Here is a 12,401-nt window from a genome sequence, read left to right on the forward strand (position 1 = left end):
CTCTCTCTCTCTCTCTCTCTCTCTCTCTCTCTGTCAGTAACACTAAACTTAATTGAAAATACTAATTAATTTAAAAATTGCCATCTTGTATATATATATTTCATTATGTTATAGGGAAACGGCTTTACATAAGTTGGACAACTTGTGCCCAATCCCTTTTGTATATTAGATGCAAATGAAAATATGTTTAAATCAAAAACCCCATATGATCCGGTCTACCTACTTACCAGATCGTACCAGATCGTAACTTACTGGCTGATTTGAAATCTAAGTTGACCGCTTTTCCACTTATTTGAGAATACTTAATTTTTCATCAAGCAGATTCACAAAACAGCATACAAATGTTCCTCTCAAGGTCCTGACCGAGTGTAACCTTTGGACCATTTCCCAGTCAAAGACAATCATCACCTGTCATGTAATTGACAAAGATAGTTTTCAACTACAACCAGACAAATGGTAGCCAAAATTGATATACCTGGTAAACGATACGCTGGTGTTCCAGTACAGGTGCTATTATTTTGAATTTATTCTTCATTCAAAATGGCCATCCTGTTCTCAGATTGGTGGAGTCAATCTTGACTTGATATCATCTCAACTAGTTTCAACCAAATATCCTGGTGAGTGATACAGGCCCATTCAGTCCTTTTGTTTTCATTGTGACAACAAAATGAATGCATTGTGTATAAAATGTACCAGGTAAGGCAGATATTTCTTTAACACCCAACGTTGCTGCATTCTAACCAAAACACTTTAACCTTCCATTCACAGGTAAGAGAGAAAAACATTACATTTGAACTCATTCACCCCTAAAGACACATTTGAACTCTTCCAATTCAAAGGTTGAAATAATTCATTATGAAATTTCAGGGGTAAATGAGTTAATGAAATACAGAAACCTTTTGTATTTTCATCAACGTCATCAGCATCATCATCATCATCATGTATAATTTGATATGCAGGTTCTTTAGGGTGTGGTTATTTTCTGGGGAGATATTGTGTAATGTCAGACTTGGACACTCACTAAGCACAACAATTTGGTCAACTTAAACTGGTATCTAGTTTATATATATTTGTATATATATGTTGTTAGTTGCAAGATAACAAAATGTTTTTGTATATCAAATCTAACAATAAAATTTTATACCACCATAATTGTTTTGGTTTTAAGTTCATGATGACTTGGCCTTAAAGTGCCAAGTCACCTTATTCTGTGGCAAGTCATCTTTCCATCGTCTGATAACTTTTCTTTTAAACTCCTACTAGGCCTGAATGGCTAAACAATTTTTAACCATTTTGTCTTGAGCATCCCTTGGCTAAGGGAATTCAGTGTTGTATATCAGGAGTTATGGCCTTCATGAGGCAGAGAGGCAAACCTGCTCCTCCTGAACAACTGGTTGAATAATAACCATATTTTGTATAAAATAAGTTGGTTTGACATCTGGAGATAGAGGTCTTGGGCATTAATGTGGGGCGTTCATTTTTCTGAGCCAGTAGGCCTTAGTTATTCAAAAGAATTCAGTTACAGATTTTAACAAAATTGATCCCTGTTCCCTTGGTAATTCAACTGTAATGCTACTGGTCAAGCATCATGCCTCTTTTAGGGGGCCTAGGTGGCTAAGTGGTTAAGACGTCTGACAATCTGCTACCACTAGCTCTCCACCACTGGGTCGCAGATTTGAGGCTTACCTGGGGCAGTCGCCAGGTACTGGTCATAGGTCGATGGTTTTTCTCCGGGAACTCTGGCTTTCCTCCACTACCAAAACCTGGCACGTCCTTAAATGACCACAGCTGTTAATAGGAGGTAAAACACAAACAAGCCAAAAATCTTTTAGAAGTTGTGTAATGATTTCATTAAATTTTGTTCCTGCGACCTCGAAAGGTTCAAAGTCTTTCATCCCATTATGCTAACGGCAAAACATCTTTACTCTATGCCTCTTTGGGTTTGCAGATGACATTATTTAAAGATTTCATTAAGTTTTACCCACTTGACCTTGAACGGTTAACGTCATTCATTTGAATAAACGTTATAGCCCTTCATCCAACCATACTAACGGGGCCAGGCATTATGACCATATGACTCTTGGTTATTCAGAATTTACAGGTTTTAACACATTTGACCCATGTGACCTTGAAAGCATGCCAGTGTCATTTATTTGAACAAACTTAAAAGGCCTACATCCTAGGATTTTACTGGCTATGCATCACCCTATGCCTCTGTTTGATTTTTCGGGCAGGTGAGCTTATGCCATGGCGCATAGAAATTAAAGATTTTATCCTAATTTGGTCTGGAGCATCCTTAGGCATAGGGGACTCAATATTGTATAAACTGTGGGTGTGGCTGCACCTTGGGGCAGAGAGGTGGGGCCGAACAGGGGAAATAGAGGTAAACCTTTAAAATCCTTCTTCTACTGTAGAAATTAAGGGATTTTATCCTAATTTGGTCTGGAGCTTCCTTTCATTCATTCATTCATTCATATCTTTATTTCCTCCAAAATAATGAAGAGTACAATTTGGATGAGAACGGTGAGTGCAAGTGACATGTGAACAAAAAAAATGGTGCAGACAAAAATTGAGATACAATTGATATTGATATCATTTCATAATCACATCTTGAAAAAATGTAAAGACACGTCCGTTATAAGTCAATGAAAAGTGGTTAAAGGAAGGCTCATTGTAATGACTGCTACAAAATTAGGTAGATTTATTGGAAGGTCATTCGGAACACTTTTTCCGCAAATATTAGGCAATCTTTGATAAAAGACGTGAGCGATTTAACATCATCATTAAGAGTATCACAAATAACATCGCTTGGAGCACCCAGCAGAGTAGCCACCTGGACTTCTCTGTCTGACTGGTCGAAAGACATATAAACATACACAGGATATTTATTTACAAAATTCGTCAAAAGAGTATCCCGCAAATTTGCTAATTCTAATTCGCCGCAGTCTAACAAACAATGGGCGACTGCGTCTTCAAAGATGACCTTGCAATTAGCGCAAAATAGTTCGCAATCAGGTGGTAGGGGACTCAATATTGTATAAATTGTGGGTGTGGCCCCCTGGGGCAGAGGGGTGGGGCCGAATAGGGTAAATAAAGGAAAACCTTTAAAATCCTTCTTTAAAAACTACCAAAGGGATTAAGGAATTTTATCCTAATTTGGTCTAGAGCATCCTTGGGCAAAGGGGACTAAATTTTGTATAAACGGTGTGTGTGGCCCCCCTTGGGGCAGAGAGGTGGGGTCCAATAGGAGAAATAGAGGTAAAACCTCTATAAATAAAGTACCAAATATGAAATTTCAAATTCATTTGACAGACGGTTTAGGAGAAATGGCATTACAAAGAAAGACATAAACCTTTCTTTCAATAAAAACATTAATGAATATCGTTTATTGTGCGCTGTTTGGTTGAACATTGGCTAAACACTTAACACTCCTCAACCTTTGAAAGCCTTTGCATGCACCAAGTATATAAATATAAGACAAGTTTGAACATTGTTATACCCGTATTCTGAAAATATCTGCACCAAGAAATATAACCCCAGTTAACCAATATGATGTTTATAACAAAAGTTGGTAAATAAATGCAAGTTGTAATTTTAACTTTTTTATGAGGTAAAAAAAAAACCATAACGCCCTTAGTCCTTTGACACATGTGACCTTGAAAGTGGGTCAAATTGGCATTCATTTGAATGCAGAAATGTAAAATGTAGATCCCTACTGTATAACCCCCATACACGCCTCAAGCTAGTGGGCATGAACAGACATCTATCCAACTGGGATTGACTCCGTGGTCCAGTCATGCCCTAGGGGACGTACTCCCTAGTCATATCATGGAACAGATGAACTACTCAACCCGCTGCCAAATATGCAATCTAAAACATGCTAACAACAGTGGCCACAGGATCTGTTCCCGTCATTGTACTTGTTCTGTCCCTGGGTCATAACTCGGAAAATATTGAAATCCCCACTCTTTACAACCCTCCACTGTATAGGCAGTCGTTTTTGTGAGCTTCAGTTATAGACACATTTTTTGTTTTTGTTTTCGTTATTTTTTTTTATTTTTTTCCAAATTTATAACAATGCAAATATATCATACATAAACATTATTCCTCTCACACATTACAATTCATTCATTAAATATTCATTTATAATAAAACTGCATATTTCCAGGTATAATTAATAATTAATTATGTTTATGTATAATTAAATTCCATCTAAATTGTGTCCGTTATATAAAAGCATTGTTTAGAAGTGATAGAAAAGAGGTTAGAGCAGGTCCTAGAGGTATAGAAGGGAAAGTAAGACTAAGAGAGAGAGAAAAAAAAGAAGAAAGAAAAGGAAAAAAAAACAAAAAACGAGGGGGGGCGGGGGGATATTGAGAAATAAAGAAGCTATATAGATGTGTTGGAAGATTCAAGGAGTTTTACATATAAGTATTTAGAAGTACATGTTTATATTAGAAAACTCGATAGTTATATGTTCATATTTTGGCAAAGACAGGGTTTAAGCAATATTAATTAGACTTTCCCATTTTTTCCACTCAGTATTGAATTTCAATAAAAATAATTCACTTTTATTAACAGCAATATATCTCTGAGTTAAATATGTGTCCTTGATAACGTTCTTAAGTGCAGCTACTGACAATGACATTTGTAAACATCTCGATTTATAAATATATTGTTTTATAAGTAAAATTATGGTATTATCTACCCTACTACTGATACTATTTTGATTAAATAAACCGAAAATGAAGGTTTCCTTGTTAAAACCAAATGGGATTAACAATGCATCAAGAAGGAATTCAAAATTTTGTAAAAAGTCTTGTACACATTTTTACTAAATATGAGGACATCAAATGTATGCTGATTAAAATGGCATGATCTGGAGATGACAATGAATCTAATGTTTGCTGATATTGTTCCTGATGTCAACTTTCAAACATTTTCTATGATCAATCAATGCAGTATGCGCTATTGAGCTATTTTATTTTTTTGTGTAATTTTTTAATTTTTTTTCCAAATTATAACAATGCAAATATATCATACATAAACATTATTCCTCTCACCCGCGACCCTTGGCTCTCCAGACTGATGCTCTACCGATGAGCTAAAAGGAAATTCCCTACAGCTGACGCTTGTAAGGCAACCTAATCAATACACAACTTTTACAACAACATCAACTGGGATATCAGCAAATGTAATCCAGTGTTTACAATATTTTGCCTTTTTATGACCTGTTTTATTTCCCGCGCAAACAATCGACATGTCGAAAAGTAGTAACTATACGATGACGTCATTAATCTATTGCACTACTGTAGACGTCACTCTTTACACCCATGTTGTTATTGGTTATAAACTCGGCAGGGCACCGCATTTTGTACCTTAGGGATGTTTTGAAAAGTATACGTTGTTCTGATGACGTCCCACCTAGTACATCTTCGCTAGCAAAGTGTTCGCTTCGTATACACTCCACTTACGAAGATGACATAGTAACACTGGATTAAATTTACTGATATCCCAGTTGATGTTGTCATGATGGTCATCTCTTTTCATTAGTTTATATATATATATGTATCACCTGTGCCTACCACAGTTACTGCAAAACTGGAGCATTTGAGATAACCTACATTTAAGCTTTGCTCAGTGATGATACCAGTATAGTTCAAATAAGCTGCAATGCAGTTAATATCGCGGATAATATTTACGTGTTTCATGGTGATGTTACACCATATTTTGACGACCACGCATATACTCCACGAATAAGCAAATAATCGTCCCCGTGAAATTAACTAGCTATTTGGTAATTGCTTGCTGGGCATGATGAAATGAATACAAACATGTTACGAGGATTACACCCGGGATCTAGCCCCACCCCTTCGGACTTAGTCCTAAGATCATAGCTCAGGCACTGTATGGCTAGTCCCAGAGGCTGTTTCACCATATCACCATATGTTTTCATCATATAGAAATTGATCCCAATGTTTGCTTTAAAGCGTTCTTAGTCATAGAACCTCCAAATCAGTTCTCCATATCAATTGTCGTATAAAGAACGAGTGCACCTTTCCTCGGGGCTGAGGGTCAAGTGTTAATTGGTGTTCAAGTTTTCAAAAACCTACTCCTGACCAGGTGATCATATTTCAACACTTTTTTCTATGAAGCATCTTAAGGACCTTGGCCCAAATGTTTCAAATGTCAGTCAATGTACTAAGCTCTAGCAAGCAGCGAGAGATGATATGCCCGTCCATGTAATGTCATAAGCTAGCAAGAAGCCGAAAAAGGTTTCCATGATCCGAAAAAGGGTTTCCATGATCCGAAAAAGGTTTCCATGATCCGTCGTACCTTCATAAACTTTCCTTGAAGTGGTAGTAACGTAAACCCCATAATAGTCTTGCCATTATCCAGGACTGTAAGATAATATAAAATGTTTACGCGTCTTTTTTATACCAGATTCTTTTAAGGTAAACTTTAAACAGCCTCAGCAAGCATCAAGAAGACACTACAGTAAGTTGTAAAGCCTTATTTAGAAATATGTATCCGCCCAAAGATAAGGAAAAATAAAAAATTGAAAGGATACAGTAACAAGCGGTAAAAGTTGTCACGATTTATTTTATTTTATTATTTATCTGACCAGAGACTCCCTAACAGAAACAGTTAGTCAATTTGGAGGGTGTAGATGGACGTAGCAATAGCTCTTCCAGATGCAGTATCGTCCGTCTACTGATTGCGCGAGAAACTCCACTAGAAAGAAATTTACGATCCACCCCGTTTTCTCAGTTTCCGCCAGATCGTCATACTTGCTTTCTTCCTGGAAGCCCCCTTCCTATGGTATGGCGAGTTCTATGGCGAGAAAGTGCCTGACATGCAGACTGTAACACCAAATGAAACTAAGGAATGTATAGAACGAAGCAATTCAATTGAAAAGAGAATCTATCATTAAAATGAGAGGAAATTGCGTGAACAGCGAAGAATCTGGATGGAAAAAATATATAAAGATTAATTGCACGGAGGGGATCATCTACAGAAGGTGGTATATATTATGGATGGGAGAATATAAAATAATCATATTAAACTTAATGACTTAATTTGATACATATAGGATCTTACATGAGTTTCCATTTCATAAGAGGTTTATGAAACGAGGCTTAAGAGTTTTTCAAATTGAAAAATAATCGTGACGAGTTTCATAAATTTCATATAAAATGAAAACGAGTGTGAGACCTTTTTTTATCACATAATCAAGATTTGTGGCATTTATTCGTGTAAATCGACATTTTCATGCAACCTTGAAACAGTGCCTAAGTCTGTGACGTCATGTACTTGTCCTAGGCGTGACGTCACATTTGAAACAATTGAAACTAGCAACTAATCTCAGGGCTGATGGCCGGTCATATTACATGGGTTAATACGCAAACAAATATGATATTGATATATTCACTGACTAACACAATACATTTATTTCATTTTCATAGAGACAAATATCTTTTAGTCTAAAGCATGTCATCTTTTGATGTATAACAGAACTTTGAGATCAATTAATCAGTGCCTGGGCGGTGGTTGGGGTGCAAATGAAGATGTAATGTCATGGCTGTATAGAATACTATTTACTCCGATAGCGCTAGATACACCGACAAAAGGTCCGTATGCAGGCATTAAAATATGTGATGGTGTGATGGTTGGCGCTTTTAGAGTGTAATTTAGCTTTGAAATTTAGTCAAATTTGAGGTAGTTTATTTTTAGCTCCCCCCGCTTGGCGTCAACCTTTTTTCTTTAAACGACTTCTCCTCAATAACCAACATATATATACCTATAGTGAGCTGATATATATGACCAATAACATGCTCAAATGAAGGGCTAGAGCTACCAAGATTCTTCAAATGATTTTGGTTTTATTTTGTTTAACGTCCTTTTAAAGTCTTTAAAGGACGTTTTTTACAAATGAATGATTTTGACTCTCAAAGGTCAAATGAGTGAAAAAAAATTAACGGCTATTTTCATTAACCAAAATGCCTTCTCAGTAAGGATGGCGATATTTGTCTAAAAGCGTGCTGTGATAAAGGGCAAACCATTGTTCAAATAAATGACCTTGACCTTCTTTAAAACTGACATGGCCGCGTCAAATGTAAATGTGTTTAAATATGATATATCAGTAGCAAACTCCGGAACGAGGGGATACTCATTTGTTTAAACTAACGACTTTTTTAAGATTCAATATCATTTATTCAAACAAAGGGATTGACAACAGACACAGCCTATAATAAGTTACATCCCAATGACCTTTTCGACCAACTTTCATTGCCACAGTGATCAAATGTGTGAAAATCTCTTCCGTGATCAAAGTACACAATGGGTCAAATTCTATAGTCATTCCCTTACTTCATAGAAAAGTATTTGACAAATCAATAATAATTTTCTGGATCTATGAATTTAGCTTTGATAGTCATAAAAAAAGGCGTTTTGGTGAGAACATCATTGTACGGTAGACATTTGACAGATTTTGGCAGACCAATTGGAGTTACTCCCCTTACACAACAGAGGTGGCGTTAGTGTGCTGGCTATTTTTGCGCATGGATCTTGGAAGAAAACATTCAGCGACTGAATCGGGAACGGAAAAATAGATATATTTTGTCAGGGCCATAAAACACCACAAATATAACTCCACAATGGCCAGTGTTTCGTATCACATCGCAAATCTTTTGGAGAAGGTATGTGACAGTAAATGAGAGATGGTGTGATTTCATGCCGGTCAGCCGCCATCAAACTTTGGAAAGGGGGGGTGCTTTGCAAGAAAAAATGCATGTTTTGTTTTAACGAAATCAGTTAAAGTCTATTTCAAATACACATCCCCGTATATCTGTGAACAAATTATAATTTTGCTTCTACGCAAATGGTCTATTATATGGTTATAACAAGATGCGGGCATGTGTTCAGGACAGTGTGAATGGATGAACAAGGAACTCTCTTTAGACTCTTGCAAATAGTATTGGCCAGGACACGGCGGTGTGTTGATAAGATATATGATTGATGTTTTATTTATAAAGCAACGCATTGGCATCTTAGTGTGTATATATAATACATATTGAAACAAACTGAATAGCAGGTCAATGTGCTTTATTACTGTTTTAGCCTATAGATACATGTCCAGGTTCAGTTGCTTTGCTATGACTTCAGCAATGAAAATGAAATATGTCAGGTCATTTCGCCCCAAATCCCCGGGATATTTTGCCCAAAACATTCTTTGAGGGCGAAACTTTTTTTAAGGTCTGTTGAGTAATGTATGACTAATACAGTCTCATTTGAAGCTTGCCTTGTCTTCCTATGGCATTTTTGTCATTAGACTCGATAAAATTCTTCTACAAACTAGTGATAGTTTTGATAAAATAAACTTTTGAAAATGATTTCCGAATAAATAGTGTTGCAATGCACGTAAATCACGAAAATTTTGTTTTGGTAATTATTTTTAGTATTTCTTACATTTAAATTGTCCATGTAACGATAATCAGCAGCCAAAAAAGCATATATACAATTAAATTGCCACAAATGTATCATCAAGTGAAAAATGCATACATGACAGTGTCTTGGCCCGTTTTGCCACATGTGTCCCGTTTTGGGTACAGTGATGGTACATGTGGGATCAAATCTCCACAAAGCATACAGAAAAGCTCCGGCCAGTTTGAATACGAAGGCAGATAATTCGAACACACTTCTTAAACTATATAAACAATAAAAAAAATCTGCCTAGTGATAGTTCCTTACCATCATTTTGGATTGTTTAAGTACAAAATTCGAGTACTGAAACAATGGAATTATTGATTGCTTTTGGCTATTGGCGATGCAATAATAGTCTCGCGAAACTCGCTCAGCACATTATGCCAGTCATCTGTCTTTGGAACGGGGTGGAGTAGGCCATGCTTTGCAAAAATTGCATATTTTGTTTCAACGAAACCATTAAATCCTGTTTGAAGTACACATTTTTGTGATTCTGTGAACAAGTAATGATTTACCAGTTCCAGCACATGTGCATTCATATAGGACACACACATGGAGGCACATCCTTAACCCTTTCACCCCTAGGTAACTTGCGTAGACTCTACCATACATTTATCTGGATGAGTCCATTCTAGTCTACCGTGGTGAAAGGGTTAAATGACCTTGGCCCACTTGTATAAAACATCTCAAAGTTAAGGAAAATCTCAAGCAATGTATTGTCTATGGGAAATCTTAGACTTGAAGAAATCTCAAGAGTTGAGATGTTTTATACAAGTGGGCCCTTAGCTGTTAATAGGATGCTAAACTCAATAAAACTGTACCAAATCACACGCATCAGAATTACCAAACTTGTGTTAATGTTTCAACTTTGTCTTAGCTATTAATAGGATGCTAAACTCAATTAAACTGTACCAAATGACACGCATCAAAATGACCGAACTTGTGTTAATGTTTCCACTTTGTCACTACTCATCCACAGATGACCTCCAATGACAAAGATTTCCGGTTCATGGCCACCAACGACCTGATGACAGAGTTACAGAAGGACTCCATCAAACTGGACGACGACAGCGAAAGAAAAGTACGTCACAACAGCTTATACATATTAACAAATGTTCCAACCAAATTTTAGATTTGAGGGTATATTTGATACATTTTCGAGATTCTGTACCCCTAGGTACATAGTTACATAGGGCAATTGTTGATAACTGGGGGGACAACCTACTGTTTGGGGGTTAAAAACCCTCATTTGGGGTTTTCTGGGAACACTGATTAACTGTGTTTATCTGAATGTGAAGCAAAGTTATGTGATTTATTTTAAAAAATAAAGTAAAGGTATGTAATTAAAGTCAATGCTTTAATGACTTAAATTATAAAATATGTATGGAAAGAGATACCAAGTCGTCACTTGCCCTATACCTAGGTTTTCAATATTTAATATGAAAATATAGTTTTTGCTAGCAGAATTTAACAAACATTGCTTATACTTAAGGCCAAAATTAAAAAGGTGTCCGCTTAGGGTCCCCGACCGACCCTAGCTTTTTACCCCCGACCCAAAACGTTTTGATGAAAAAAAACCGCTTTCAAAATGGCTTCCAGCTCTGTGTTGGCGCTAAATGTCATCATAAGGAGCACAATTTGCCTCCAAATGAACCTTATTTATGTAATTCTTTGTTTTACATACAAAAGTAGGGTCATTTAAACAATAACTGGTTGTCTGGATGTAATTATTGTTGATATAATTACCAGTGGCCTCTGGCAAATCCTATAAAACCCGCTAGGGTTTTATGGTAGATTTGCTAGAGGCCACTTGTAATTATATCAACAATAATTACATCCAGACACCCACGTATATTTTATATTTACATATTTTTCTTTTTTAAGACATATTCCTACAAACACCATTTGCCCTGCCTCAAAATACATTTCAGGCGGCCATTTTGTTTGTTTACATATTCCTACACCTGAAACAGGCAGTTGTAATTATAGTCGAGCAGTTGTAATTATAGCCTATATAATTACACTTGCCCTCTAACACTATTGTAATGGGACGGCGCGGGGACATATGTAAATATAATCACATGACCAAAAATATAAAAAAAAAATCAAAAAAATCTGACCTACCTAACCTAGTTTTTTTGCCAATGCAACCCTAAACAGACTATATCTTTTTTTTGGCCTAATGGTATTTTACACACATCAATGTACCAACATATTTAGGTATATTCTGTTTCAATGTAGATTGATCGTAATCTTATTTTACCATATTTGCAGGTTGTAAGAATGCTGTTGAAACTTCTGGAAGACAAAAATGGAGAAGTTCAGAATTTGGCTGTAAAATGGTAGATACAAAAATGTATATGATATATATGTACCAAAAAAGATATTTTTTCCTAACAAATACCAAGTATATTCTAACATAATATGAAAGTTTTACGTTATACACAAACAATGAACATATTAAAAGTGTCATAACTTTTCAAGGCCGACTGGTTCCTTTGTCAAGCTATGACTGAGTGAGCGATTTGTATTGTTTATCAATGATGTGAAGAAATTGTATATTTCATATGTCACTCAACCCGGGACATTTCGCCTATTGATAGAGAGTGTCTGTATTGAATAGGTAACTGGTTGGGTGTAGATCTAGCCCCCTAGCCATAGCATGTACTTTGGTGATACATGATTTCAACTTTCATTAAAAAATCTATTATATTTTGTTAGTTGTATGTGACAACAAGATAATGATTTCCTAAGCTTTAGCTGTCAATAAGTTTTGAGATGATGTCAAATTTATGATAAAACAAAACAGAATTGAGCATCTGGGCCCATATTTACTAAACAGTTCTCATGCTCAGGCTCATGGATTCAGTGCTCAAACGAACTATGATGTAATTCGCTGAAGATATGTGACATGGTCA

At 36.1% G+C, this 12,401-nt stretch overlaps 1 protein-coding gene across 1 annotated transcript in view; it reads left to right on the plus strand.

Annotated features, from left to right (window-relative positions):
* Positions 1-8,530: 8,530 nt before the first annotated feature.
* Positions 8,531-12,401, plus strand: part of LOC110443491 (cullin-associated NEDD8-dissociated protein 1-like) — a 35,484-nt gene continuing 31,613 nt past the window's right edge. The window contains exons 1-3 of the mRNA XM_021487722.1: positions 8,531-8,699; positions 10,463-10,564; positions 11,758-11,825. Of these exons, the coding sequence (XP_021343397.1) occupies positions 8,658-8,699; positions 10,463-10,564; positions 11,758-11,825 (212 nt within the window). The 5' untranslated portion in view covers positions 8,531-8,657. The remainder of the gene's footprint in view (positions 8,700-10,462; positions 10,565-11,757; positions 11,826-12,401) is intronic.

This window comes from Mizuhopecten yessoensis, unplaced genomic scaffold (genome assembly GCF_002113885.1).
Source record: "Mizuhopecten yessoensis strain PY_sf001 unplaced genomic scaffold, ASM211388v2 scaffold716349, whole genome shotgun sequence".
NCBI lineage: Eukaryota > Metazoa > Mollusca > Bivalvia > Pectinida > Pectinidae > Mizuhopecten > Mizuhopecten yessoensis.